This window comes from Prinia subflava, chromosome 17 (genome assembly GCF_021018805.1).
Source record: "Prinia subflava isolate CZ2003 ecotype Zambia chromosome 17, Cam_Psub_1.2, whole genome shotgun sequence".
NCBI classification, from domain to species: domain Eukaryota; kingdom Metazoa; phylum Chordata; class Aves; order Passeriformes; family Cisticolidae; genus Prinia; species Prinia subflava.
Genome location: NC_086263.1, coordinates 5,417,485 through 5,445,429, shown reverse-complemented (window position 1 = coordinate 5,445,429; position 27,945 = coordinate 5,417,485). Strand labels below are relative to the sequence as shown.

Sequence of the window (27,945 nt, the reverse complement as noted above, 5' to 3'; positions counted from 1 at the left end):
CCCTTGTAAACTCTTCAAGATGTATTTTTCATTTGTAACATGGTACCATGGGCAGAAAGAAAATGGTATGGGATGTTAAATATTCCAGAAGAAATTGTCATCACTACTTTTCTGTGTTGCCTTGCATTTCTTTTTGTAATGAATATCTACAAAGGTTTGTGTCTTGCATTTTGGGGAGGTGGAAAATAAGTACTTACAAAACAGTCTTACAGTGTCTACAATTTTGTCTACAAAATTGAAAGCTATATCCATTTAATACTATAGTAGTGTATTAAAGAGTTAAAAACACTTCCTACTCCTAAAGTCGCTTTGTTGTGATACTTTCTTAATTCATGTGGTTTATGTTAACTTTCAGTTGAATCATAGACTGCATCTGAAATTTATTCCAGGGATATCATTAAAACTGGATATTCTGATGTGGGAATGGACAGATGACATGACCAGAGTGATGTTGACACACTGTGGTTTAATTAAAGACAGCAGTGTATTAAGTAGTATGTTTGGTGGGAAGGTTTTCCTGGCCAGTGTGGACAGGTATTTTTTCTCTTTCTTAATCCTGTAATGTATAATTTGAGTAAGTCTTTGGCATTGCCTCTGCTTGAGGCAAAGGAAAACATGTTTCTTAATTAAACCTTGGTATGATTTTACAATTCTTTCCTATGAGCTCTTAAGGACAAGAGAGGAAAACACAAATTACTGGTTTTCAATGCCCTAGTAGAAAATGTATTTTGTTGTACTGTTTGCTGGTACATCTGTTGAAGATGGATTGTGTTTTGTTTGTACAAAGGATTAGTTGAATTTTATTAGCATTTAAAATGCTTCCTTTGTTTACAGTAGCCAAAAGCATTGACTGGTGTTATCTGGTTTCCATATTGAAAGCTGTATCACAAACTTTGTGTCCATCTATGTCAGAAGAAGCAGCAGGGGCATTCATCATGGTTCATTTGTCTTATCACTAAACAGTATCTCTCAGAAGCTGTCTCTGTTTAAGTTGATTGCTGTTGCTGTGATCTCTAATTCCTCATACTTTCGGAGGACGTAGAGCGGTATCTCATAGAAAGCTCTTTATTTTCTTAGGTAAGGACAGTTCTTTCTCCATGAAACGCGGTGTCTGTATTTAAATTCCCTCTTAAAAGATAACATTGGATATGCTTTTAGTGAAGAATAGAACTATTCCTCACATGTTTGCTTCATTTTGTTTCCAGATACTAAATTGCACTGATGATAATCTCAGGAAGAAAAATAATTTTAAAGAAGTATTTATTGTAAACAATTGTTGCATTTTGAGAACATGCTGTTTGCTTCTGGAATGCAGTGACCCAGAGGACAGCTTTCTGTTTAGACCAGCGTGTGCTGTTAAAAGGTTAAAAGAGCTTGGGGGAAGGCAGGATATTGAAATGAAATTGGAGATCTTTCCTTCTTACTCTTGATTTTTGTCATTTTTCGTGCTCTTTAGTTGCAGGAGTTCAAGCCTGTGTCCCCATAATTTTGTTGTGGTAGATCTTTAACTTGCGTTGCCAGTGCCGTTTTCTGCTGAGGAGGCGAGGCCCCTGAGGTCTCTACACCTGAGCCGATCTACAAACCTTTTCCTTACAAAGTCAAAACTTCAAGTCATACTCGATTTTGCTTTTGTTCTAAAGCTGAGAGTTTAGGAAAGCGCACGTGTTACCGTGGGTGCTGCACAGTGTTTCACAGCACTCCTTTCACTGGTACCTCAGAGAGACAGATCTGCTGCACCCTGTGAGTGTCCCAAAGCCGCGTGTGAGCATTGCGTTCGTGTGCCTCTAATCCAGCAGTAAGTCTCTAACCTGAGCTGTTTCTGTCGTGCTGAGGGCAGAGGTTACTACTTGTGCGGATTTACTGGGAGAGTAAACAATCAGAATGGAAGTGCCGAGTGTGAAAGTATCTTCCCGTGTGCTGTGAATTGGAATGAGGCTGCAAAAGCTCGGTGGGCTCTGAGGGGAGGCAGGACTCCGAAGCCCCTGGTGACTGATGCTGCTGCACTTCTCCCGTGGCTTACCCTACCCTTGGGACGAGCTCCCTGGCTTTTAATAGACTCGGGAGATGATCACACAGCGATTCTGGTGTCACTTGTGTTTGTCTCTTTCGCCCAGGAGAAACTCGGCTGCAGTGTGGTAGAGGGGAAGTGCCCGGCCCGGTTGGCAGTTCTGGCGAACAGCCCGGCACGGCCCCGGCCCGCGGCGCCCCTGCGAGCCGGGGAGCGGGGCAGGGCCGGGGGCGGCGGGGCAGGGCCGGGGGGAGCGGGGCAGGGCCGGGGGGAGCGGGGCAGGGCCGGGGGCGGCGGGGCAGGGCCGGGAGGAGCGGGGCAGGGCCGGGGGCGGCGGGGCAGGGCCGGGAGGAGCGGGGCAGGGCCGGGGGGAGCGGGGCAGGGCCGGTGGCGGGGCAGCCCTGTCCAGGGTGCTGACTGCCAGGGCACGGCCCGGCTGCGGCTGGGATCTGCCGTGTCCCTTGGGAATGTCCCACCCTGGGGCACAGGGACCTGCATCCCCGGCAGAGCACACAGTCAGTCACTCCTGTGCAGCTTTGGGGTATAAACTGTTCCTGGTTATACCAACCACTGACCTTGGGGCTTCTGAGGGGCAGCAGAATATATCAGTTAATAGCATGAGTTGTATAGCAATGGGAAACTCATCAGGCCTTTCAAATTAGAGTGTCTTAAGTATGCTTGTCCTTGAGATGGTTACAAGGGCTTATAGGTTTTACAGTTTGATGATAAAACCATTTTAGTTTATCCAAGAATATATCCACTTTTCTGAAATCATGCTGAAACTCTCCACTGACTTTCGGTGTGGAAGCAATGGAAGGAGATGTTGTTCAGTTGCTGGAGGAATCAGGGTGGTGCTTTTTCAATCAAAGCAATACATCTTAGAAATAGTGGGGTTTCAGTTCATCAAGTTGTCTCATATCTCTTGGTTTAGTGGCATTTACATATGTAATGGTTACTGGAGCAAAACTTAATGGCAGTGATGGCTAGAAACTGGAAAATATTCTATCTAAAATGTTGCTTAGTCCTAAAAGATTTCCTTTCCAATTTCCCCCAGGTAAGATTTAAAGATTGATAAGAGGTTCAGGTTTTTTCTTTAAAAAAAGTAACACTGAAGAAGTTTTAAAGTAACTTATTAGTTTAGATAGTCTGCTATTAGAAACTTGAGCTGATGTAAAAAATTCTTGCATTGTGAGAATGCAAGAAAAAGTAAAGAAAAAGTTCTTATTTAATGAGACTTGATTATGAAATACTGATTGTAAGGCCATTTGGAAACTTAAAAGTCAGTTTATGTTCTGTGTGTCTGTATTCCACATTAATGTGGACCTTTTTCTTCGTCCATAATTGTTCACCTGTATGGGGAATTTTCATTAGACACATACCAGTACAACTGTTGAGCAATAACTTAATTAAAACCTGTTCTGTGCAAGTGTGCACCTTTCCTGTGTCCCATAAACACTACCTGAGACAAAAAAGTTAATTTCTGATTGTTACTTACGTGATTAATTTTTACATACTTTGTTTTGTCTTAGCTGGAGATACAGATGACCCGCCAAGAATTACTCAAAATCCTGTCATTAATGGGAATGTAGCGATGGCTGACGGACATAACAACACTGAAGAAGACATGGAAGATGGTAAGTTAATATTTGATAAACACATGGTTTGTTTGGCTTCTTAGTTTTATGATTTTGAGGAGAAAATGGTCCATCTCTTACCTATGTCCTGTGATGTGCAGCTCATTAAAAATGAATCCCTCTGTAGTTATGGCTGCTGGTTTTCTGTGTAGGCATCCCTTTGACACAGCTGTACAACAGGATTAGACTTCTGAAGGCTTGGGATTTTTTTCTTGTACTCTTTCTAGGTACTCATTTAAAAATTGCTAAAAGTGCTTCTGTCCATTGTTATCTTTTGTGATACAGCCCTTTAAAGGTGCTGCAGCGGGGCTTTGCTGAATAGTAATTTTATCAGTTATGCAATTCCTTCAGGGTGTTTAGAATCCTTATCTGTCCTGCTCTCTTGTCAGGTGGCAGCTGTGCTCTGGTTTTGTCTTTGTGTGGTAAGTCAGTGGTAACTATTCTGTCAATGAACATCTTTTGCTCTCAGTTCTGATGCCTAATTTTACTTGCAAAAGCAAATGAGAATTATGTATTAATGTCCTGTTAATAAAAGGGGATGTGTTTTTGAAGTCTTTTTCTTGGTCCATTAAATGAAAGCAAGGGTGTACATTTTGTTGCAGAAGATCAAATAATTATAACTCTGGGTATATTTGAAGAAAGGTAACAAGTTTCTAGATCTATTATGTTTAGTGAGGAAAATGTGCAATGATATTTCTTTTCTTAGGAAAGGATATGGGCAGGGACTGCTCATTTTGAAGAATGAAGTAAAATTGAGTTGGGAGAAGGGAAACATCATATGAGTGATTTTTTTCCATTTCTCATGCTGTCTTGTGAGAGCACATTTAGGACCAGGCTTAAACATTTAATTAGATTTGTGCAAAAATGTTGAGTGTTTTTTTTTTTTTTTCAGAAAAATCAGAGTTTGAGATTAAAGGTCAAAAAAGTGCTTACTTTTATGTGTTCAAGCAACATAGAATACTGATAGAAAATAGTAATGTTCCATAAAGAGAATAGGGTTTAAATTCAGAAACATCTTATGGTTGAATCACCTCTGTATCGCTGGCAAAGATAAAGTGTTCTATGACCAGAGTCTTGCAATGAAAGAAAATGTAGTCTTCTTAAAAGAAAATGTAGTCTTCTTAACCTATGAATTTTATTTGTGTTTTATTTGTGTATTTATTACCTAATCTCATTCAGAGGGTTTTGATTTATTGCTCAGAGTCAATAGGTGAGACTGATTCTGTTCTTATCAAAAGCTGTTATAAAGGATGTTAAATGTCTGTCAGGCCATGGTATTTAGAGAGTGGCAAGAAAAGACCACATGGGTTGGCACCAACTGGTTAGAACAGATCTGTTTAAGTTCTGTTCTTGGTAGGATTGTTTATATGTAGAAAGCCTGATAGTATTTGCTGTTGATACAACCAGTACATAACACATTGGTGAATTAGAAAAATCATCTGTCCACTAGTTCATCTGTATATACTTGTGCAAATCAGCCAAAATAGGGACTCAAACTGCGAAGAAACAGCTGATGAAAGCCAGGCTATCTGAGGGCTGGCAGGTAATCAGATATTCACCTCTTCATTCAGAATAACATTGACCCTTTAACCACACAACTGCTGTGAACCTGTTTGTGTCAGTTCCCAACAGTTTGACTGCTCTCAGAACTGGTATTGAAGGTGTTGCTGTAGGGAGAAGTAGTATCTGAAGGTGTTGGACAGGAGGCTTGGGAAAGCTTCTCTTGCCTTTATGGACATCCAGCAGGGTCTGGAGCTTAGGCCACTCTGCAGTGGGACATCCTTCAGGGTTCAAGTGTGATTATTAAGCAATATTCTTAAGAGTTCCTCATTATCACATTTGAATAAGGAGTGTCTGGCTACATGTTGGTGCTGCTACTGCTGTACATTGACACACATAGAAAAGTGTTATTGCAAAATGTTAGAGTTGCAAAAACATTCCTGAAGACTTGCATCACGTAAGTGCATGATGCCTCTTTTCCAAGCCTTCTAAATCAGATTAGTTGCTTGCTGTTGCATTATTTACACATCAGTGCAATTGCTCTCTTGCTGTTTGTGCTCTTGCTAACCTGGTCTGCAGCATGATGTGCATGGGTAATGGACAGCTCAGAGATTCCAGAGGCAGGGAAAATGGGAGATACAGGCTTCTCTGATAAACATGCAGATTTCCTTTGCTGTTACTCATAGCAAGGGGCATCAATCTGAGCTGATACAGAATGCATGAGGAGAATATAGATACCTCTTCAGCAAAATTAATGAGTTTAATGGTTCCTGTGAGAGAGGTGAACAGTGAGATGAAAGGTTGATGCTTCCAGCTGGATCACAGAAATCGGCTTTCTGGTGATTTTCTGAGTTCAAGAAACTTTTGAGGTGATTTGGTTCTTCCAGCTTAGCACATAAAGAAATGACTGATAAGATTGGGGAAAAAAAAGTGCAGGTCTCATCCCTTTTGCTAGGCAACAGGCTGCAGGCATTGTGAGGCACAGGGAACGGGAGCAGCAGTGGACCACCAGCACGACTTTCAGATGAGGCTGTGTTCTCTCAAGCGCTGTGCCCAGTACCTGTTGCTGCTCTGTGTGAAGTCTTAGCAATTAAAAAGAACCAGCTGAAGGACTGTGCTGTGCTTTGTGTGGAGAATGACTTAAATGAACCAGACTTTAAAAGCTGGCATAGCAGCCTCTGCAAATAAAGTAAGAAATAATAAAAACAAGACTCTGATCAAAACTTGTTTGCAAGTGCATCAGTATTCAAAGCAACACATAGAATAAATTCTCTTAGAAGTTAAAGTTCAAACAGAAGGTCCCTAGCTGAACATAAACTCACAGCTTTGCCATTACCTCCTGAAGTCTCATTTCTGTGAAGAATTGCAGAGGCAAGAAGGCTTTCAGAAGCATCAGTCTTAGCTGTATGCTGGTATTGCATGCAGTATTTGGATCATTATTAAAATATTCATAGAATATTCAGCCAGTTTCTCCATTAATAATTCAGGTTCAGAATATTTTAATAACTCCAGTGCACTTTCAAGGTAGCAACATTTACTAAGAAAATAAAGAAATCTGCTTTTCCCAAAAGTATCAACATTTAAATATGTGTTTCAGCCTTAAAATGGATCATATTCAGTATTTGGATCTCTGTTTTGAAGGATCTTTCTTCTGTTAAGATGCTGAATGTGACATTCATCACATCAATGACAAAATGTTTTCCACATAGCAAAGACAGTCCATTGCATGTAATTTCTCCAAGTATTGTCAGCTGGATCAATCCTTTTTACCTTATGTTCAATTTGTAGTTCTGGGATTTATAAAAGTCTCACCTGCCAGTCACTACTGAATTATTCTGCTGCCAGTTGCAGTCTTTCACTGGAATCTGGAGGACATGTTCATGATGGCAAAAAAGGCTTATTTATTGATGTACTCAAAATAATTGTCACGTTTGCTGTATAAACTTCTTTTTCTAATAAAATTTGTCCTTTAATCCATTATACTTACTAAGAAAAAACAGGTTTACTGGAAAGAAGGGAAAGGTGTTATTTTAAAAGAAACTTCTATTTAAGGGTTGACCTGTATTACAAGGCTTCATTTTTATGGAGCAGTTACTAGTGCTTGCACAAATATTTTATAGAGAAGAGTTCCCATTCCCTGGTGAGCTCTCATGCACAGGCTTTCCTGAAAAGAAATCAAGAAATACAGGCAAACTTTCTCTGAAGCATCTGCAGATGCTGCGTGGGCTGCATTTTTTAGCTGACACTGTAGCAGCAGTGCTGCATCCTTGTGCTGAAGTGCTGTGAAAGCGGCATCAAAGGAGGCAGAAAGCAAACTTGGCTCGTTTGTCAGAAGCTCAGATGAGCCCAGAAGCACTGGTAGTGTGATTGTGAGTAGGGAGGTGGCCTCAAGTTGGTTTGAGGTACACGTGATGCAAGACTGATTTTAAATTGTTAAGTGTGGTACAGATTTGTTTTATCCTGGCTGCAAATCAAGTTAGAGCTCCTCTGTCTGCAGCCTGTCAGGTTCTTGGGTGTAGAAGATCAGCTCTTCACTCTGTCAACGGGCAGTCAGTAGTGAAACTGGGAAGAGAGCGTTTTTAAAGTAGGTGCCAGACAGCTGGTTAGCTGCACTTCCCAGGAAAAAGGAGAAAGTAATCCTTTGAACTCCGGTGTTACTGAGGAAGCTGACAGCACAGGGCAACACGAAGGTGTTTGCAGGAGTAGAGGGGACAGGGAGCAGGTTTGGGCGGTAGTACCTTCAAGAGACAGCTGGAATGCTCAGGGCTGTGAGGACATACACAAAAAATCCTCTGTGTTGCAGTTCAGGACTAAAATACTGCTTTGCAAGGGAGAAGAATGAAATCTATCACAGCTCCCTGGCAGTTGTGGATAGAACTTGGTAATTTTCTGTATGAAGTGTATAATCTTTACCCTGTTGCATGTTGTAATCAAGAGTGTTCCATTTTTTAAGTCAGGCAGCAATCAGGACTCACCTGTGTTTTGGAAAAATGATTCAGCGCTGTCTGTGGTGCTGTGCCAAGCTGAGTAAACAACTGCTGTGTATGGAGGGAACACGTTTGTTGTACTGTGTGCCTTGTCACTGTTTCACAATCTGATTTCTGGCTCGGTGTTGTCCCTCAGTGCTCTTTGATTTCAATTGGGTGTCACTGCCTGTGTGACACACCTTCAGCTGTGCATCCCCTGCACAGTGGGAACAGCAGGGTGACCACAGGGGCTACCTGCTGCCCTGTGTGCCAGTCCAACCCCTTACAGCCAGGATTCCATGTTGCACGAATGTCAGAATGCAGCCATGCAAGAGGAGGGGAGGGGAGAATCTTGTGCATCCCTGCCTGTAGAGTTGTTGGGATAAGTTGCAGGTTTTTCCTCCCTGAGTGCCATATGAGACGTGTCACAGTAAAGAGAGCCTGGCCTTGCGCCTTGCTGAAGTTATCACAGTCTCCAGCACCCTGTTATAGCTGTGTACTACAGAAGCAGAACAGATTGTGGTAGGTGAAGAACTGGGTATGTGGGAAGAAGGCAAAATTACTTTAATTGTGTGTGTCAAAATAAGCTCTTTGAAAAAAAAATAGTCTCATTTAATTTTGTGCTAGAACACTAAAAATCTCAAAAGTCTTTTCAGAGCACAAAGAAAACAGGACCCTACTCTTGAGCTGATATTCAGCAAACTGATAGGATTTTACAAAAATCCAACAACCAACCTATGGCATTCATCTGTTTTAAAATACACTATTGCAAACCAGAAACAACTGAATGGTGGCATGATATCAACAGGGCATTTGAACAGATTGTGAAATTCCTTTGTGCGTATGGGTTCATGCAGGGAAGTGACTTAAGCTGGGCTGTGGAGATGCTACACAACAAGAAGAGTTAGAGTGGGCTGTGATTTAGTTGTAGAACGTTTGATGTCTCTGTCTTCCTGCAACTGCTGCTTTAGAAGAAACTGGAGTGGTGATAAATCCTACTGCTAAAGAAACATTTAAGGGAATAATGTACAAAAGGAATGTGTCTTGCAGTGCCCTGTTTGCCTGAAAGGAGTTGCAGTGTTTTTCAAAATTAAAAAATTGAAACATCTGTAATTAAGTAGTTCACCGTTCCTCTGGGATAGGGATGCTTCTGTTGCTTCCCACATCCCACTACATGAAACATGCTCAGGTTACATGGTGTTGGTCATTTTGGAGTGAGGAACCTGAGGTGTTTGAAACAATGATGTGTGTGTGTGTTACAGATACAAGTTGGCGATCAGAAGCAACATTTCAGTTTACAGTGGAACGCTTCAACAGGTTGAGTGAGTCAGTGCTCAGCCCTCCCTGCTTCGTACGGAATTTGCCATGGAAGATCATGGTAATGCCACGGCTCTACCCGGACAGACCACACCAAAAAAGCGTAGGATTCTTCCTTCAGTGCAATGCTGAATCTGATTCCACGTAAGACCCCTTTAATTATTGTACAAGTTCTCACTCAATACTGGTTAATCTACTGCAAGAAATACAAACATCTACAAAAGAACCCCTTCTCCTTGCTTTCTGCAAAAGGAGAGAATTCTTGCAAGGGTTTGAGCGCCCTTTACTCCCCACCTTTCTAAATCTCAAAGCATAAGAATAATCCCCTCTTTAGGATGAGCTAAAATCAGCTTGTGTGACTAAAAGTTTGTGGTAGAATTTAGATACATGCTTGCTGAAGGAGAGGTCCTTGACTGACAGTTTTCTTGGCATGGAAAAAGTTCTGGGTTTATTTCAAATGAAAGTGGAGCTTCTCTAACTATGCCAAGCTGTAAATGCTGCCCTGTGAAGCATGTGAACAGGTAACTGCTACCAGTGCAGGCAGAGCAGGGCATGAGTCCTCTCCTTAAGTGGAGTTCATTGCTCATCCAGGAAGATCTGAAGACGAGTGTGTTCTTGGGAGTCCTGCAGGCAAATCAACACTTGACTACCTTTGACCACTTTAGTAAACAATAGAAAAAATTTAAAAGATAACTGCAAATTACTGGGGCATTCCTGTAGCTTATCCAGGAAGAGTGCAGATGTCTCAGGTGTCCTTTCCAATAAAGTAACTCCATTCTGCCACTGAATCTCACAAAGCTTGTTGTTTACTCCGAATAATATGTTGTACTTCCTCATTGTTTTTGTAATACAGAGGTGAGTGCTCAGGGCAGAATGTAAAGAAAAAGTTGTAAGCATATTAACAGGTCCCAGGCCATGTGATTCACATCCAAGTATTTACAGAAGAAGGATAATGTGATATTCAGAAGTACCAACCAAGGTGCAGCTGGTGGAGCTCAGCAAGCAGCGCCACTGCATGAGGCAGTGACAGGACCCTGTCTGAGCTGTGTCCAGACTGATTGCCTTGCACAAGTAGGGTTGTTTTGAACACCAGTGGTCACGAGGAAGTGCTGCTGAGACAATTAGTGTTGGGAAGTTTATCTTGTGGGAGGGAGGGTAGAAGCTCCTCATCCTTTCCTTACCAAAGGCTGAGACCTCCCACTCCACAGACACCAAGAGCACTTGGAGTTGGCCCATCCCTGTGCAGTGGGGCAGATCAGAGCTAACTCACCTGGGAGAGCCGTCAGCTTCTTAAATCAACCAGCAAGTCACTGACACACTTTCTTGTCAACATTGTTGCCATGAGAAATCTCCATTCCAGGTTCATAATGTGGCTTCAGAAAGCCCTGGAGGTTCATGCCCTCAATAACAATTAACATCTAATAAAGAAAATAAAATCCGGTGTGTGAAAGTAATGTACCAAAAATGTAACAAAAAAAATTTATGTAACAACTATAAAAGGCTTGTTTTTGAAAGAGTTTCAAGTGTTTCTTCTGTATTTATAGGTCATGGTCCTGTCATGCACAAGCAGTTCTCAAGATAATAAACTACAAGGATGATGAAAAATCATTCAGTCGTCGTATTAGTCACTTGTTCTTTCATAAGGAAAATGACTGGGGCTTTTCTAACTTCATGGCCTGGAGTGTAAGTAATTGGACATGTATTAATCTATTGCTAGACAGAGCAGTTCTGTACCTGTACTCCTGCATACTGAGATGCTGATAGCAAAGGGGTTTTTTTCCCCAAGCTGTTATTTTTTTCTATCATTGCTGTAGATATTTTTTCTCAATTTCTTACTCTATTAATTTGATTTTTGTAGAGTGCTTTTACTTATGTTGTAATTTAAATATTCCCTCAGTATTATTTTCTGCCTGAGTGCTTGTTATCACTGTGTGATAGTCAATGATATTCTGAAGCAACATAAATTTGCTTGCATTTCCATATGTTCTTAGTGTATATGTACATGTATATTTAATGCCCTAATAATACTACTCTTGAATTGTGGCAACTTTTTAAGCATTTGCAAAGGTTTTCTAATATTGTCCAGAAGAAGCAGAACATTTGATTACCAACTCTTACATCATTGAAAACTGAAAAACTACTGCAAAATCTTAAAAGGCAGGAACAAGTTTCCTGCATTGAGACACTAAAAAAGAATTAAAATGTTGTAAGCTGAAAAACAGCTTTGGTGTTCTTCAGTTTTGCTTCTTCAAGCTCAGGCTTGGAAATTAGAAAGTGATGTCTAAATAAATGCTTCTCTGCAGTCATGTTGCATGTTCCACTTTTCATGTTCCTGTGTCATTCGTGTTTCACAGGAAGTTACTGATCCTGAGAAAGGCTTTATAGAAGAGGACAAAGTTACTTTTGAAGTCTATGTTCAAGCAGATGCTCCACACGGAGTAGCGTAAGTATCTTTGATTAAAAACAAAGCACTATGAAAAATTCTTAATTCTAGTATTTTTGGTGGGATCATTCAAGTATTCTGTGTTATTGCCATTTGTAGCTTCCATCAGACATTCTGACTTTGTCACTCCTAGTTGATGAGTTCTCACATGGCAATATTTTCAGAGTCACACATAGATTTTGTTAGCTTAAATTTCTGTTTGTGTCAGTCAGCAAGATGTTGTGATTTGTGAGTTGGTTTGTGATTTAACACCTCTGCAGTTCTGGCCTGAGCATTTGTGGTCTGGGAGCTGATGGGGTTTCGGGTGCAGCCAAGTGGCTCTGCTGTCTCACTTGCCTTGGTTTACAGGTGGTGTAAAACTGCATCACTCAGTTGTTCTCCTTCATGGCACTTGTAAACAACAGGGTCATTCAGAGGTGCAGACTTGCCCTTAAAAGTACAGCCCTGAGCTCCAGGACACTCTCATAGAACATCATTTTCCTGCCATATAGAACATATTTGAAAAAAAAAAAGTAATAAAATCGCTAAACGTTTAATTGCAAAGACTGTTGTTACTGGCAGGCAGCAGTGAAGTGTAGTTTATTTGAACCTTCAGTAGCAGGGGAGAGTAGCTGATACCTACCAGCAGCACTACCTTAGAACAAACACTCTTTATTATTGGAATACAGAACTTTCTCGTTTTTAACCACAAACTATTTTCTAGGTGGGATTCAAAGAAGCACACAGGATATGTTGGCTTAAAGAACCAGGGAGCAACTTGTTACATGAACAGTTTGTTACAGACTTTATTTTTCACGAATCAGCTACGAAAGGTAAGTAATACATGAAAGAACAGGAGATATTAACATTGGCTGTTTTAACTAGCATTTATAAATGCTTCAGAACAGACCTGTGTGATCCTTTTGCCTCCTTTATCCTTTCAGAGGAGTTGTGACTTACATGGTGATGCACATCTTACTGCAGGCAGAGTACAGGAAGCTCCCTTTTGTAGTTGGTGGAACACAAGCTTTTGTCTTTTTTGTCTTTTTAGTAGCTTTTTAGAGCACCTGGAGAAGGCCTGAGCTTAGGGGGTGTTCCTCTGTATTATATGTTAATATTGCTTGGAATTGCTGGGGGCGGGCAAAGCAGTTTAATCTTGCAGATAAAAGATGGAAGCAATTTCCCTTTTCTGAAGTAGTTAAAATAGGGAATTATGGCTTCTCAGCCCATAAACAATGCACAAAGATCCACATTTACTCCATCTTGATATTCCTGTTATGCAGCAGAATTTTTTGTTTTTATGGTTACCATCCTCGTAGTGATGGAAAGTGTTGTATTTTCAGTAGTTTAAACAATGTAATTTTATATTTACTCTAGTAGTATGTTTTTGCCTACTATAAATGTTATTTCTTTTCTGGAAAGAACTTCTTTAAATACCTTTTTAATAAATAGCTCATTTAAAGCCAGGATAAAATACACTGGATAATGTATAGTTTTAAAACGGTGCAATACCCTTACTGGGATTAAAAACAGAAGTGATGACATGATATAAGAGGTAGCTATTTAAAAGAGGGGATGTACTTGGAGAAAAAAAACCAGCTTGGCACTATTTAGTGTATTGGAGTTTCCTGTTGACCCTAATTCATTCTTCTGTACATTTCTGCACTTACTGTCTGTCTCTTAGTGAAAATGAACTGTTCTAACTTGGACTTTCTCTTATTTAGACTAGTTGTTGCAGTTCAGTTAAGCTTTGTTTTCCCTTTTTAATGTACCTGCCTTCCACTGTCTTTAATTCCCACCATCTTACTATTTATATCCCTGTGGCCTGTAAGTGTCCCAGTTGGCATTTCTTTTTTCTCTTTGCAATGTGCTGTTTACTCTGAAGTGCTGCAAAAAAAAGAATGCCTCAAATTCTAATAGAATGTAACTGAGATCTTCCCAGTGCCATGGACAACAGATAAATAGTTGACTTGTTTTACATGATGCACCTGTTCCTTTTTTGCAGGAGGTATAATTTACTCATTCAGTTTATCACTCATTATAATGCCTGTTCTTTTTGCTCAGCACTCAATGTTTATGCATTTTACTTTTTTTTGTACAATTTCACTTTGTTCTTGAGAGAAAAAAGTGTTTTTGTAATGGCTTCATCTAATGCAGAGTAGTTTGTTCAAGACAGTCTTGTAGTCACTAAATCAATATGTACCGTGAGGTGTTGAAGAAGAAATTCTTTTTGTAATGCAGATTGGTTTCAACTGAACTTATCTTACCAGCCATTCCCTGCACTTCTTCACCAGCCCCAAAATAAAAGCAACTTTTAGCATCTCTTAATATCTGGCTAGTGACCACATGAGAAAACTTAATTTAGTAGAGGTGGTAGCTGCAGCTTCCTTTATGGAAATGTTCCTGAATATCAGCTGGAATGTTCAATTCCTTGCTCATTCCTCAGGCTTTCAGAGCCCTCCCAAAACAGAACAGATGACAGTGGCAGTTTTAGACAGCTTTAACGCTCATTTGCCATTGGTACAGATCAGGAAGAATCAGTTGTTGCCTTGTCTGTGAAAGAAGTTTAGTTTCTTACATTCTTACATTTTTACATTTTTATTTTCACTTTGACCAAACTTGTTCCTCTTAAACCAAAGTGAAATAAAACAAAACGTGCAGTATCCTTGGTTTGCTTTCCACTATTTCCATAATTCCAGTGACTCTTCCTTCCTTGGAAGAAATACTGATTTCTGTTGCTGTTCCTTAGAGCTTTGTTCGCAGAGAAGCTGCTGTCAGGAGCAGAGCTGGGGAAGCAATGAACAATAGCAAAGGCAGGCACGCACCTATGGCAAGTCAGGCCCTGGGGAAGCGTGGGTGAGGATTGATGGAGAGCTCCTTTCTTCTCTACTCTGCTTCCAGAATAGATGGGAGGTTCTGGGGTGTTTGAAATGAGACCTCCCTTTTAAGCAACAAGAGCTGGCTTCAGTGGTAGGGAATAAAGAAAGGAACTCTCACATTAGGGCATATTGTTGTTTGTTGAAGACTCTGTTTTGTTGTCATTAGGATGAGGTTGGGCTATTGTTCTTAAAATTATCATAACAAAGAGTTTTGTTGACTGTCCTTCAGAAAGAAGTTGCTGATATATTTCATCTAATTTTTATTAATATTTCCTTCTTATGTGTGTAAGTACTACTAACAGTGTAGCTTGCAACTGAGGAGCGATAAAATTTGGAAGTTACTTGTGTTCATGATTCTGTTTTAGGTCATCTCTATCAACTAGTAACTGAAAATTAAAAATTTTAAAGATACAGTTATGTGAATTATCATATTAGTTTACAATTGCATAATTAACTATTGTTTTTCTATCAGATTATCAGGGATTTGCTGTCTTAATGAAATTGTTTCTCTTATTCCATCTAGTAAGATGTAGCTATTCTGATGATATTCTTTATTCTTTGAAGTATTTCTGTTGCTGCACTTTTGGAACAGGTAGTGGATCCTCAGAACTGGCATAGAAAACTGGCCTGGCAACATTTTAGACACTTCCTTTGTTTTTTTTCTTATTTTGTCTTTTGCCCCAGCCTTGTACTGTTTTTGTGTTGGTGGTGTCTGTGTCTGGCCCCTGTCCCCTGTGGTGCCCGTGGCTGTGTTCTGAGCTGTCCTGTGGCAGTGCTGGCCGTGCCCAGCAGTGCCAGCTGAGGTGCTGCCCTTGCTCTGCGTGTGGGAGCTGCAGTCCAGGCTGAGCTGGAGGAATTGGGAATTGGGAACACCTCGGGAATTCTGCCTCACACTGAGGGAGAGTCACTGAGGTCCAGTGCAGCACTTCACTCACAGAAATGGATCATTCCCTGTTGTTTCACAGGCAGAAATTCAGATGGCAGTTTTTCTGGTTTTAACCAGTTATTTTCTCATATGCTGCTTAATATTGGAGTCTTTTTTACTTTCATTTGTTGCCTAATCTCCTTCTAGGACTGTCTGTTTCTTTTTATATTTACGCTTCTCGAATAAACATCTCCCTTTTGTTTGCTCTTCCTCTTCCCTAGATGTATTGGTGTACACTTTTTAAAAAGTATATCTCATTTCAGTGACTGTTGAACTCTCCTAATCCCTGTTTGGTCTATTTGTGTAATTTCTTTGTTCCCAATCCTTCCCAGATTGCTATAATCAGTGAATTGAATTGTTAAGCTGTTTATTTGCTGGACAGTGATGACGTTAAGTAGGAATGAATGAATCAGAGACTCTCAGAGCTTCCTCTGACATCTTTCTCCATGTGGACCATTTCTATTTTCATTCACTTGTTGCCCTCTATGGTTTCATGTGGTAGCTTTTTCACTAAACCACTTATTTTCAAAAGTATATCTGTTCCTACTGTAATGATTGCACAGACATACAGGGCATGAGAAAGTATTTGAAGGTGTTAAATGCTTTAGTGCGTTTACTGTTCTAGGCTGGAATAAGGGAACTATTGAGATTAAGTAACCATGAATGGAATCTGTTGTTCACATCTTTCTAACTACTGTGCTCTAAGAAGAGTTGTTCCAGACAATTAACGGTTTTACACTACAGTACAAGGTTTTTTTCAGACTTTTTTGAAGTGTTGATTAAATTGAGTTCTATGAAGGAAGTCACTGAAGAGGAAAGAATGCATTAAACAGGATGAGCAATAAACTTTTCTGATACTAATTGAACTAAATGCTTTTTCAGGCTGTGTACATGATGCCCACAGAAGGAGATGATTCATCCAAAAGTGTTCCTTTAGCATTGCAAAGAGTGTTTTATGAGCTGCAACATAGTGACAAACCAGTTGGAACTAAAAAGTTAACAAAATCATTTGGGTAAGTTTCAGAAACTTGGACTGTTTATTGGACTCGGGCTTCATAAAGCTTTTCTTTAAAAAGATTCTATTTTAATAAGGTTACTTCTGGAGAGGTGCAGAGAAGTGCTAATACAGCATGGTGTTAATTATTAACTTTCTGTAGTCTACTTGCATAGGTTTTTATTTGTGGCCACTACTAAAGACAGCTGATCCAAAAGTCAGATTTTTTGGGAAGGGGAATGGTACAGAAACAGAGCCGTTTAAAGCAGGGTTATAATTTACCTGAACATTGTGTGATGCATTTGACTTAAGTGAAATTCAGAACAAAATAGTTACTGAAACATTACAGTTCATGTATTGTTAGTGTCTTTGAAAAATGGAATCTGTTTTAGATTTAGTGCAGTAGCAGTAATTTGCATATCCATGTTGTTGAACACTGATGGCTGCTGTAACACTTTCCTACAACATATCAAAGACACAAGTTAGGACAGAAAGATTAACATCAGTATAACCTTTACAAATCTTCTCTTTGCACATCTTGTAAGTGTGGAGTAGGATTTTATTAAAATCTCTTCTAAAATACTTTATTAAATAATACTTTGTATTACTTTGGCTTTGTATTTATAGGCCAGTCTTGTAGTAATATTGACAAGCACTGTTCTATTTCAAAACACATTAGGAACACATTTTATTTCAAAACACATTTTGTATCATCTTTCATACAGTTGTCTTCATCCTGCATCTGCTGCTCCAGCCTGTAGCTGTGCTCTGTCCTAAAAACACTCCTTGTAACCTTGTGTCTTTGCAACCCTGACTCTTCCCCTTTAGGGGAATCTTAATAGGAAATCATTAGCCTTGTTTGTTGTTGTCTGTTTATCTGGCCATACCCTCTTCCTACAAGCACACTGTATATTTGCTTTCTCAGTGCTCCTGCTGTCCTGTTACAGGACAGGACTTGGTGATAGAGTAAATATTTTACCTTGAGTTAAAATCCCAACTGTGTCATATTCAGTAGCTTGAAGAGGCCTTTCCCAAGGGTATTTGAGGTACTTAATTTTGTATGCAACAGCACATTAAAAATGTGCTCATGCCTGCCTTTTTTCTTGGAAAAAAATTATAGAATGTACTTGAAGATTTAGGTTTCCCCCTCTCCTCGTCATTGAATCAGGAAGGGGTTTTTGGCCTTGTGAGCCCTAGGTGCTGGTTAGGGTATTACTCTTTACTGATGCTATGAACCTCTAGGTTTGACTCCTTTAAGTAGAAAATGATGCCATATCTGAAGGAGCCCTTCTTTATCCTAATTTTAGTGGGTGACCTTTTCCTTTGGTTTATCCTATGAGCTGGCTAGTGTTTAAAGCCTAGAGAGTCAGGGCATTATTTTCTATTCTTAATTATCTGACAGGTCACTTGATTCACTTGTTTAAGTGTGGACCCCACACAGTTGTTGGCACACTTTGGAGATTAGTTTGCTGCTGTGTGAAAGTGGGGGTGAGTCACTGAGAAGAGAGTGGGAGGGAGGATGAAGACAGCCCTGCTCCTCATCACCCTGCTGCTGCTTGCAGGGCCAGGGTGGGACATCACACTGAAGCTGGAGCCTGCAGTCAGCAGGGTTTATTTCATACAGTTGGGAGTGGTGACTGCTGTAAAAAAGTTGTCAGAGATTTAGAAGCTAAAAAGCCTTCTTGAGTTGCAGTTCTCACAGGTGTATTTAATGCTGGAACTAGAAACACTTTATGCTTCTTGTTTTATTGAAGGCAGGAGTGCTGAACACCCTTGTTGCAGTGTGCCATGCTGGCTGTGAGGCACTTAGATCCCTGCTTTCACACCGTGTGTTTGCACATGGACAGTTCAGAAAGCTGAATGCCTCCTTGGAGTTACTGCATGCCCAGGATTAACTTTAGATGAGCACAAAGGAGCCAGTCTTTCCTGTAAATCCGTTTGCTTCCTTTCCTGTGCTGAAATAATCCCTGAACACCACTTGGCTGCACCTGAAGGGCCCTCGGAAGAGAGGCAGCTGGAAACCTGCTGTGGAAACTGATGGCACTGAATTGCTCCCAAGCCTTTATTTAAGAGGTTTTTTGGCAAGAACTGAGACTGGCTTGTAGACTGGAAAAGCAACAGCCTGGCTGTGGCCTGCTCAGCTGGCTCTGGGTGCCTTTGCAGTCCCTGCCCCAGTCCCACACAGGAGAAGGGACGTGGGCACAGAACAGCAGCCAAAATGTCCACAAGTTCACTGCCCCTTCTTCCTACACGACTGAAGTACCTGTGCATCAGCCAGTCCCAAATCTTACTGTGTACATCTTGCTGTGTATTGCATTCTTGATCTGTAAAGAAATCAAAGAAATGTCTTTTGAGGCGTTCTTTTCCTAATTAGTAATTTTTATTTATTTGCCTTACAAAGGTGGGAAACTTTAGACAGCTTCATGCAACATGATGTCCAGGAATTATGTCGAGTGGTATGTTTATACTATTTCTTGCTGATCTGTGATGTGTATTCTGTAGATATAGATATAATAGAATTTAGAGACGATCATAATAATCGTGGCCCTGAATAATTTAAATTAGATCTCAAAGGCAGAGTTTTTGCCTTGTTTCTCTTAAGGAATGGCATTGCTTGTGGCATTTATGAGTGAGGAATTTATAAAGGGTAGGGAAGCTTGAAAGTTGCTGGAACGTGTGCTAGTGGTAACTTTTATAGCCATGGAGAGAAATGCAGTTTTGAAGATGAAATGCACTGTTACATCAGTGGTGGTTTCCAGACTCAAAGGAAAGGAGTAGCCCTCAGTTTAGGGGGAAGAGGAGGATTTAAAGGGCTAGAAAGGAGATGCCAGTACAAATAGGCTAACATTTCATTTTTGTCCAAGGGACTTAGCATCTGATCAGTTAAGTAGTCATGTGTGTGATGAATAAGTTTAAAAACTGCGAGTTTATCTTGTGTAAAAACTGATTTTTCTTTCAGCTGCTTGATAATGTGGAAAATAAAATGAAAGGCACGTGTGTAGAAGGCACTATCCCCAAATTGTTCAGAGGGAAGATGGTGGTATGTATTTTATACCTTTCTCAAAAATAATTAAATTAGCTCTTGTTACTTTTATCAAATTGAGCTTCTGTGTTGTTTTGCTTGTGTTTCCAGTCTTATATCCAATGCAAGCACGTAGACTATCGATCTGAACGAATAGAAGATTATTATGACATCCAGCTAAGTATAAAGGGAAAGAAAAATAGTAAGTGATACATTGTGATATGTACCAATCCAGTACTTCAACATGTTGGACAACTTTAGTGCCTGTTGTTTTCAAATGGGTTTGTTGGTGCACAGTGATTGGAAATATGTGCTTTCGAACACTTTATTGAAAACATTTTCAATGCAGAGAATGTTTTTGCCTGCATTACATATATTTTTTTTCCTTATTCTGTTTCATTTCCCTGCTCCTTCCTCCCTAATTCTCTCACTGGTACCTTTTCATAAAACTCCTGAGAACTTCAGGAGTTTTCTGGTGTCATAAAACTGCCATGGAGATGATAGTGGTATTGTCACAGTAGTTATAATTTATACATAAAGATTAATTCAGATGAAATAGATTCTTATTTAGACCTGGCCATAGTAATAAGAAAAAAAAAAACAAAAAGAATGAACTACTCAGAGCAGCATAACAGTGATCCCTTATGTCTTTCATAAGTTCTTGGGGTGCAAGGCATGGGAAGGGAGGTGTCCAGCAAACAGGCATTTGGCTTGATGCTTAATACTTGTGAAGTGAGGAGTTGTGGCAGACTGTTCTAACTGATTTTAAAATTTACTGGTATTCTTAGATGTGCCTCTGCAATATGGTGCATTTCTTGACATTCTTAAGCAATATAAAACTTTAAGAACAGAAATAATCAAACACAAATTCTCCTGTCCTAATATTTCATTTGATTAATATATTGCAGGCCTAGAGTAAACTTGCACTTTTTCCTCCTGTACAATTCCCCAATCTTTTTTCATTCAGTTTTTGAGTCCTTCATTGACTACGTTGCAGTGGAGCAGTTGGATGGTGATAACAAGTATGATGCAGGAGAACATGGCTTGCAGGTATTATTCTTTTTCTTTAACCTGGTTTTAAATCTTATTTCTTTATCCTTGATAAAATAACAACATTGCAAAACATATTGTAGATTTTATCAGCTGATTTTGGTGATGCTTCTTCTTAGACAAGCTTTTTATATAGCTCCTCTTACTTGGTGTTAAGTTTCTTAAAATAGAGCTCAGATTTTATAGCAATTTAATTCATAGTGAGTTTTATAGGTCCAAGTCTTCCAGTTGCTAGAATGGTTCTCTTTTCCACCAATCTCAAGACTGAAAAGTTCCTCCTCTATGAGTAGTCTGTTCTTCCATGTGTCAAGTGAAAAAGCAGCATAGCTCTAAAAGTAACTTTGGAGAGCTCATGTTTGTATTCTCAGCAAGAACGCCAAATGAACCCGTGGAAATTAAACTTTTATGTGTGTGCATGTGTTTCTGAGCTCTTCAGCTGCACTTTGCTGCACCCACTGGAGTAAGCTGAAGTCCTTTATAAATAATGTTTTACTAAAGCTTATTTCTGCAGCTTTGACATACCAAGCTTTGTCAGTAATGTTCCACATATTCTTTAGGTGTTCTTAAAAAGGTGTAGCACTGTAGCCAAATCCTTGTTGGTAGGATGCAATGAACATGAAATTCTTAATTGATAAAAATGAGCTTTTGCCTCCATATTCTCTCAATTTGATTTATACAGGTAACTTACTTATAATGCAGTGAGGTGTCCACATATGCTCATATGAGTGGCCTAAATTTAATTTAACTGAGTTCTTGTGTTACTGGAGTAGCTCATGGCGGATTGGTGCAGCATTAGGATACTCAAATTGCACACAAGTTTTGAACTATTGTGATGCACATTGTCTCATTAAATCTATAAAAGTCCATATGAAGAGTGTCTGCAACAAACAAGTATTTGAGTTGCTAAAAATGTTGCAATTTCTGTATTTCCTTTCAAATGTCTAGGAGGCAGAGAAAGGTGTGAAGTTCTTAACATTGCCACCAGTATTACACCTACAGCTCATGAGGTTTATGTATGATCCTCAGACTGACCAAAACATCAAGATAAATGATAGGTAAGTGGGTTGGTTGGTTTAGTTGTAGAATTTAGACCTTTGAATGTATTTTACCAAAAAATAGCTTCCCAAAAATCCTAGTTTTGACTAAACTCTGAGAGGCAGGTGTGTGCAGTCACACTCAGTGGAGGTCCCTACAGGTGCACTGGTTGAACGTTGAATTTCAGAATGACAAATTGAATGCTTGGTAGTTCATGGTGATTGTTTTAACCATGAACAGGTGACTGCATCTTTTAATGCCTTGTGTAGCATTCTCTGTGCAGCTGTGGCTAGGCTGCCACCAGAGTAAGCAGGGTAAATAAGGAGTTACCTGCTTGCCCTCCATCTGTTTCCATGGATGGAGGGAAAGCCATTTGCCCCCTCACTGTAAGCAGAGGCTGATAATTTCTCAAGGAGATACATAATTTCAGTTGAAAACTGAATGTGTATTGCAATTATCTCATTCTCACCAAGGTGAGATATTTGGGAGCAATATTCCAGTCCAGTAGTACCTGTGCTAGGAAAGCTGCATTTGTCTGCTAGAAAATAACAGATTTTAAAGCTTTTGCCTTGATGCAGTGAATCCAAACCAGCTCTAATTCATTTGAAGTGCTCTTGCCCTTGTTACTGAGGGCATACTTTCCTGAGCTTCTTGAAAAGTTTATTTTCATTCCCTATTTAAACAGTATAAATTCTGCCACTGTGTGCAGCATGTCCTGATAGAAATGGCATTGTAACAGTAACATGTTCAATTTTTATACTTTGCTTTAGGAGTACACATAATGTTCCATAAGAGTGCATAATAATGTGTGTCTGTCTTAACTACAAATACAATTGTCTTCATTCTTTTCAAAACTAGGTTTGAATTCCCTGAACAGTTGCCACTAGATGAATTTTTGCAAAAAACAGATCCTAAAGATCCTGCAAATTACATTCTCCATGCAGTTCTAGTACACAGTGGAGATAACCATGGTGGACATTATGTTGTTTACTTAAATCCAAAGGGTGATGGCAAAGTGAGTATTGAAAAGCACCTAAAAGTATTTTTGTGTTGTAAATACAGACTTGCAGTTGTTATAAAGGGCAAATATTCAGAATTTTTGTCCCCTAAAAGAAGAGTGCATACACTCAGTTTTTAACAGAAGACTCTTTAACTGAGGAAATCCCTTCACTTTTGGAATCAGATTTTATCCAGCATGTATTTGAGGCTGACTTCTGAACCCAGTATGAGCATTTCCAGTATTTCTGTGACTCAGAAGTTCAGCATGTTTGTGTATGTCCCACTGTTCCAGGTTGAGGTGACTTGATTGGGTTGGACATTTATAGGTCAGGTGCCTCTTCCCTTGAGTTGACTGGTTTTGTGTGTACATGATTGTTCACAGTAAGATTAGAAGTCAGATTTTACTGTGAATTTGTTGCTATTTGTAATTTATTCTTGATTGTTTTAATTTAAAATTTGATGTATATTGCTCTAAATGTGCAAAGAATTACTAGATGTCTCGTGCATCCATGCTTTTTATTTCATTTTACAACAGATAAAGTCAATTTTCTGTTTCCTACAGAAATATTAGGTATTTGAAAAACATCTTAAAAGCTTCTTGGAATAATTATTGTGGTTTTGGTCCTTACTGTAAAGTGTTCAGTAAAGGTTTGGTATTTATGGACTTCCTTATGCTGAGCACAAGTAGCAGGTAGCACAAATTAAACTGAACTGGCTTTCCTTTTCAAAGCCATGCTGCTTGAAGGTAATTTTAGTTACATCAAAGAGCTGAAAGACATGCCAGAAATAGGATTAATTTCTCATTCAGGACCACGTTTTTCCGTGTAAAATCACCTCTCTGTAACACTTTCCCCCAGTGGTGTAAATTCGACGACGATGTCGTGTCGAGGTGCACGAAGGAGGAGGCGATCGAGCACAACTACGGCGGCCACGACGACGACCTGTCCGTGCGGCACTGCACCAACGCCTACATGCTGGTGTACATCAGGGAGTCCAAGCTCAGTACGTGTCCCCTGTGCTCCAGGGGCCCTGCAGGCTGGGAGGCAGGGCTCCTTTCCTCCCTGAGTTGTTGGCAGTGTTCCTACATGACAGGACTGCGTTATTTACCGTCGGAACGTGGAGATCCCACGGGATCAGCCAGCCGTTCTCTCACTTTTGGAAAGTGTGTGCTGCCCTGGGTCAGCTTTTAGCTCAGTAAGGCACCTGCAAAGTGCTTCATCCTTGGCTGGTTTATAGGAGGGCAAACTTAGGGAGCTGACTTCAGTAATGGAATTCAATCCAATTGATTGTAAATATGTAGATACATACCTGCTTAAAAAATAGAGTGGTGGCAAATATTTTTTTAATTCTGAACTGAATATTTCATTTAGAAGTCAATGATACATATTTCATGGAAGTAGCACATTTTGGCTTGTCATAGAAGTGCTTCTTTTGCCCAAGCATGATGATATCAAACCATGTTTTAAAGTGAAGGATGAAGAAAGCTGGTTTTGACTTCAAATCAGAGAGAAGTCAAGCATGTATGAAAATGAACCTGTTTGATATAAATCTTGAAATATCATCATAAAATCTTCTTTCTAGGTGAAGTTTTGCAGCCTGTCACCGACCATGATATTCCTCAACAACTTGTAGAAAGGCTACAAGAAGAGAAAAGGATAGAAGCTCAGAAGAGGAAGGAGAGGCAGGAAGCTCACCTCTATATGCAAGTGCAGGTCAGCTTTTGAAATGGATTGTTACAACTACTTTACCATGAAAATTTGGAATATTGAACCACCCTGGAGGCAAACCTTGATATTTTTCTTTTTTAATTTTTGTTCTGAAGTAGTGTTTGAAGAGAAATAATGATTTTAGTGCTTTTAAATATATTTACATATGCAACAAACTGTAATAAAACACACAGTATTGTATGTTATAAGCATTTCTGTTTTCTTTAGAATTTGTTGTGCTTTTGAGTAAAAATAGTAAGTTCAGGTGAAAGGGAAAAGAACCAGGTTATTTCAAATGACTGCCCTGGCACTGCACTTTTATCTCCTTCAGGAATTATTTTCTAAAATTAGAATGTATCCAGCCATAGGCTGCAGGTCTGGACTGTGGCCAAACTGAGCTCATCAAGTAGAAGCAGAAGGAAAGAGTGCTTATATTTGCAATTATCTTTTTTGAAAAGCCAGATGGACTAGATTGTTATGAATTGCCTTAAGGAGCCCTGTTTATGGCTCTTTCCAGAGCCCATCTGGCACAGGGAAATAGAACCCATTTTCCATGTGCCTCCATGGTTCCTTGCCTGTTCTCTGTGGTGTTGATAAGCAGAGACACTGGTGAGGTGCAGCTTGTTCTGCACTGAGTTTGCAGTGGGACACTGCAGCATTGCACTGTTTGTGCTCCTGTTCACAAAGAGTGCAGGGGAGCTGTGGGAAATCCAGTGAAAGGCTTCAGTGCCCTCCTTGCATTGTACCACTCACAGAATTATGCCGCCTTTTTATTTTCTCCAAGTGCCAAGATTGTTAGAGCACATTCCAAGACTTGGGATCTAAGCATGACTGGTTTTTAATTGCTTGGGATTTGTAAGAATTAATGTATTTAATTACTTGCACTGATGAGATTATCAATCACGATTTTTTAATTTCATTATAATCTGTATTCTTGCAAATTTGCTGCCTGAGAACATGAATAGTGTTAGCACTGTGCCAGAGGGCCAGAGAGGTTGCACAGTAAAGCATCCTGAGAAGGTATTACGTGGTGCAGCCAGGGGCTAATCTGAATTGTAACCTTTAAATGTCATTTTTCAGATAGTGGCAGAGGATCAGTTCTGTGGTCACCAAGGCAATGATATGTATGATGAAGAAAAAGTGAAATACACTGTTTTCAAAGTATTAAAAAACTCCACACTTACAGAATTTGTTCAAAACCTCTCTCAAACTATGGTGAGTTTTCTGTAGCTGAATACCTGCATGTGTTTATTTTGTTACATTATGGTTGTTTCATGGCTCTTACTTTCTCCATATATTGACAACAATCATAATTTAGACCTTTTAACACAGAAGACCTGTCTGAGTTTAATAAAAGCATCTTAGCCTATTTTTCCCTTGTTTTGATTTAGTCTCCTGTCACATTTTTTGTTTGTTTTAGGGATTTCCCCAGGATCAAATCAGATTATGGCCAATGCAAGCTAGAAGTAATGGAACAAAAAGACCTGCAATGTTAGATAATGAAGCAGATGGCAATAAAACGGTAAGTAGTCACTGAGAGATGATCTTACTTCTGTACATCTCCCATGAGTTTTAGTTTTCTTTAAGAATATCTAACTTTGAGACATAAGATTTTTCAGATTTTTAATTTAAATTAATTTCATTGTATCTGGTAAAGTTTGATACTTGGGAAGATTTGGTGTTTAGTGGATTAATTTGGATAGGAAGCAGGAGTGTGATTGGTGCATGATTTTTCTGCTGTGGAAAAAAAAAGTGTGATCATGATTTCTTATGTTAGATTAAAACAGAAATGTCCCTTTGACAAAAGGGGCAAATTCTCTGGATTTAAAGAATTCCATTGCTTAAAATGTAAAATGTGTCTAAATACCACAGAAAACAGAGATTTGTTTCATTGTCCTTTTATTCTAAAATGAAATAATATCCTTGCCATTATAAAGATAGTTGTAGGTAAAATTTTAAAATATAAAGAAGTGGGTTCATTTTAAGTAAAACCTACTATTACTGCTTCATCAAAGTTTTTGGTAGTTTTATATCTATATATGTTTGTCTTAATAAATTTCATGAACTTCCTTTAACACACCTTACAAAAAAACCTCCCCCACTTGTAGAATGTCATAAAGTTCTTGTATCTGATTAAAATGCAGATACCAGGTTGTGTTGTGTTCTTCAGAGACTTTTTCTTTTCTTTTCCTACATCTTTCTACGTAGATGATTGAGCTCAGTGACAATGAGAATCCATGGACAATATTTTTGGAAACAGTAGATCCAGAGATGGCTGCTACTGGAGCAACATTACCCAAATTTGATAAAGATCGTAAGCATATGGCCTAAACATTTCTAAAATAAAAAATAATTTAATTTTGGGTGTGTCTCCAAAAACACTGTGCACTTCTTTTTTCAATGATGTCGTTGATGCATCCATCAAATTGCTATAGTGCTAAAATAAGTTTTTCTCATGCAGTTTTTCCTTCATTTCTCTTGAAGTGGAAGACATGCTTTGCATGTTTTCAGACTCCCTGAATAAATTTCTCTCTATATTTTAAAGGCACTGAATTAATAAATCAAAGACACATATTTGTTACTGTGTAAATAAAAACATCGAGGTGATCTCCTTCCTCCTCCCCAAGCCTTACTTAAAATTAAGTCTTGTTTTTTAATTTGTAGACGATGTAATGTTGTTTCTGAAGATGTATGATCCGAAGACTCGGAGTTTGAATTATTGTGGACATATCTACACCCCTATATCCTGTAAAATACGTGAGTTCTGAATTTCAATTTCATTGTAATCACTGAAGTTTTTAAAGTAGATTGCACATACTTTTCCTTTAATAATAATTCCATCACTGAAACCAAAGGTACACCACAGAAGCAAATTCTTATCTCACCCAGCACCTGAGAGTTTTCTTCCCCATGTGGTGCCAGTGACATTTCCTGTAGGTCTGAGCCTCAAAACCCCACAGGTGCTCAGTTCATTGTTGCTGTACTTCCCAGATGTTACAGCTGTTTCAGACCTCTTGTCAAGCTTTGGGATTTGATACTTCCCTCCCAGTTACTTTTCAAATAACTCTTCTACAACCTTTCCCTATGGCAGCCTGAGCAGCTGCTCAGCCTGAATTGCATGTGAGCCTTGATTTTCATATTGGTCCATTTAAGGAATTCACCAAATACGCACTGACTGAAAATATTTTCATTTTGAGTGTCTCATTTTGCTAATTTATACATATTTTTAAATTTTGTATTTTAGCGGTCATAATTTTTTTTTAAAGATACTAAACCTTTTCTCTGGGAAAGGAGCAGTGTTAAATCATCTCTTGGATTTTCAGTGAACTTGCGTGTACTTTTGTTGTTCAGATGAAGTTCAGATGGAAAAAAATATATAAATGTGTGTCTGGTTGAATGTCAACAAGGGAAACTTCTAATATGGAAGGCTGTCTTTCTTAGGCATTGTAGAAACATCTACCCAGGCTAAAGAAAGGGATTCCCTCCTT

General features: G+C 39.3%; 1 protein-coding gene across 2 annotated transcripts in view; it reads left to right on the top strand.

Moving 5' to 3' along the window:
• Nucleotides 1-27,945, top strand: part of USP7 (ubiquitin specific peptidase 7) — a 68,592-nt gene that overhangs the window by 26,775 nt on the left and 13,872 nt on the right. The window contains exons 2-20 of one of the 2 annotated variants that reach the window (XM_063414010.1): nucleotides 3,538-3,642; nucleotides 4,032-4,064; nucleotides 9,371-9,569; nucleotides 10,970-11,108; nucleotides 11,780-11,868; nucleotides 12,572-12,680; nucleotides 16,534-16,664; nucleotides 19,047-19,101; nucleotides 19,605-19,685; nucleotides 19,779-19,869; nucleotides 20,635-20,717; nucleotides 21,663-21,772; nucleotides 22,611-22,767; nucleotides 23,609-23,753; nucleotides 24,333-24,463; nucleotides 25,538-25,672; nucleotides 25,878-25,979; nucleotides 26,666-26,771; nucleotides 27,122-27,214. In XM_063414010.1, the coding sequence (XP_063270080.1) occupies nucleotides 3,538-3,642; nucleotides 4,032-4,064; nucleotides 9,371-9,569; nucleotides 10,970-11,108; nucleotides 11,780-11,868; nucleotides 12,572-12,680; nucleotides 16,534-16,664; nucleotides 19,047-19,101; nucleotides 19,605-19,685; nucleotides 19,779-19,869; nucleotides 20,635-20,717; nucleotides 21,663-21,772; nucleotides 22,611-22,767; nucleotides 23,609-23,753; nucleotides 24,333-24,463; nucleotides 25,538-25,672; nucleotides 25,878-25,979; nucleotides 26,666-26,771; nucleotides 27,122-27,214 (2,094 nt within the window). The remainder of the gene's footprint in view (nucleotides 1-3,537; nucleotides 3,643-4,031; nucleotides 4,065-9,370; nucleotides 9,570-10,969; nucleotides 11,109-11,779; nucleotides 11,869-12,571; nucleotides 12,681-16,533; nucleotides 16,665-19,046; nucleotides 19,102-19,604; nucleotides 19,686-19,778; nucleotides 19,870-20,634; nucleotides 20,718-21,662; nucleotides 21,773-22,610; nucleotides 22,768-23,608; nucleotides 23,754-24,332; nucleotides 24,464-25,537; nucleotides 25,673-25,877; nucleotides 25,980-26,665; nucleotides 26,772-27,121; nucleotides 27,215-27,945) is intronic. The other variant, XM_063414011.1, reaches the window with a different exon arrangement.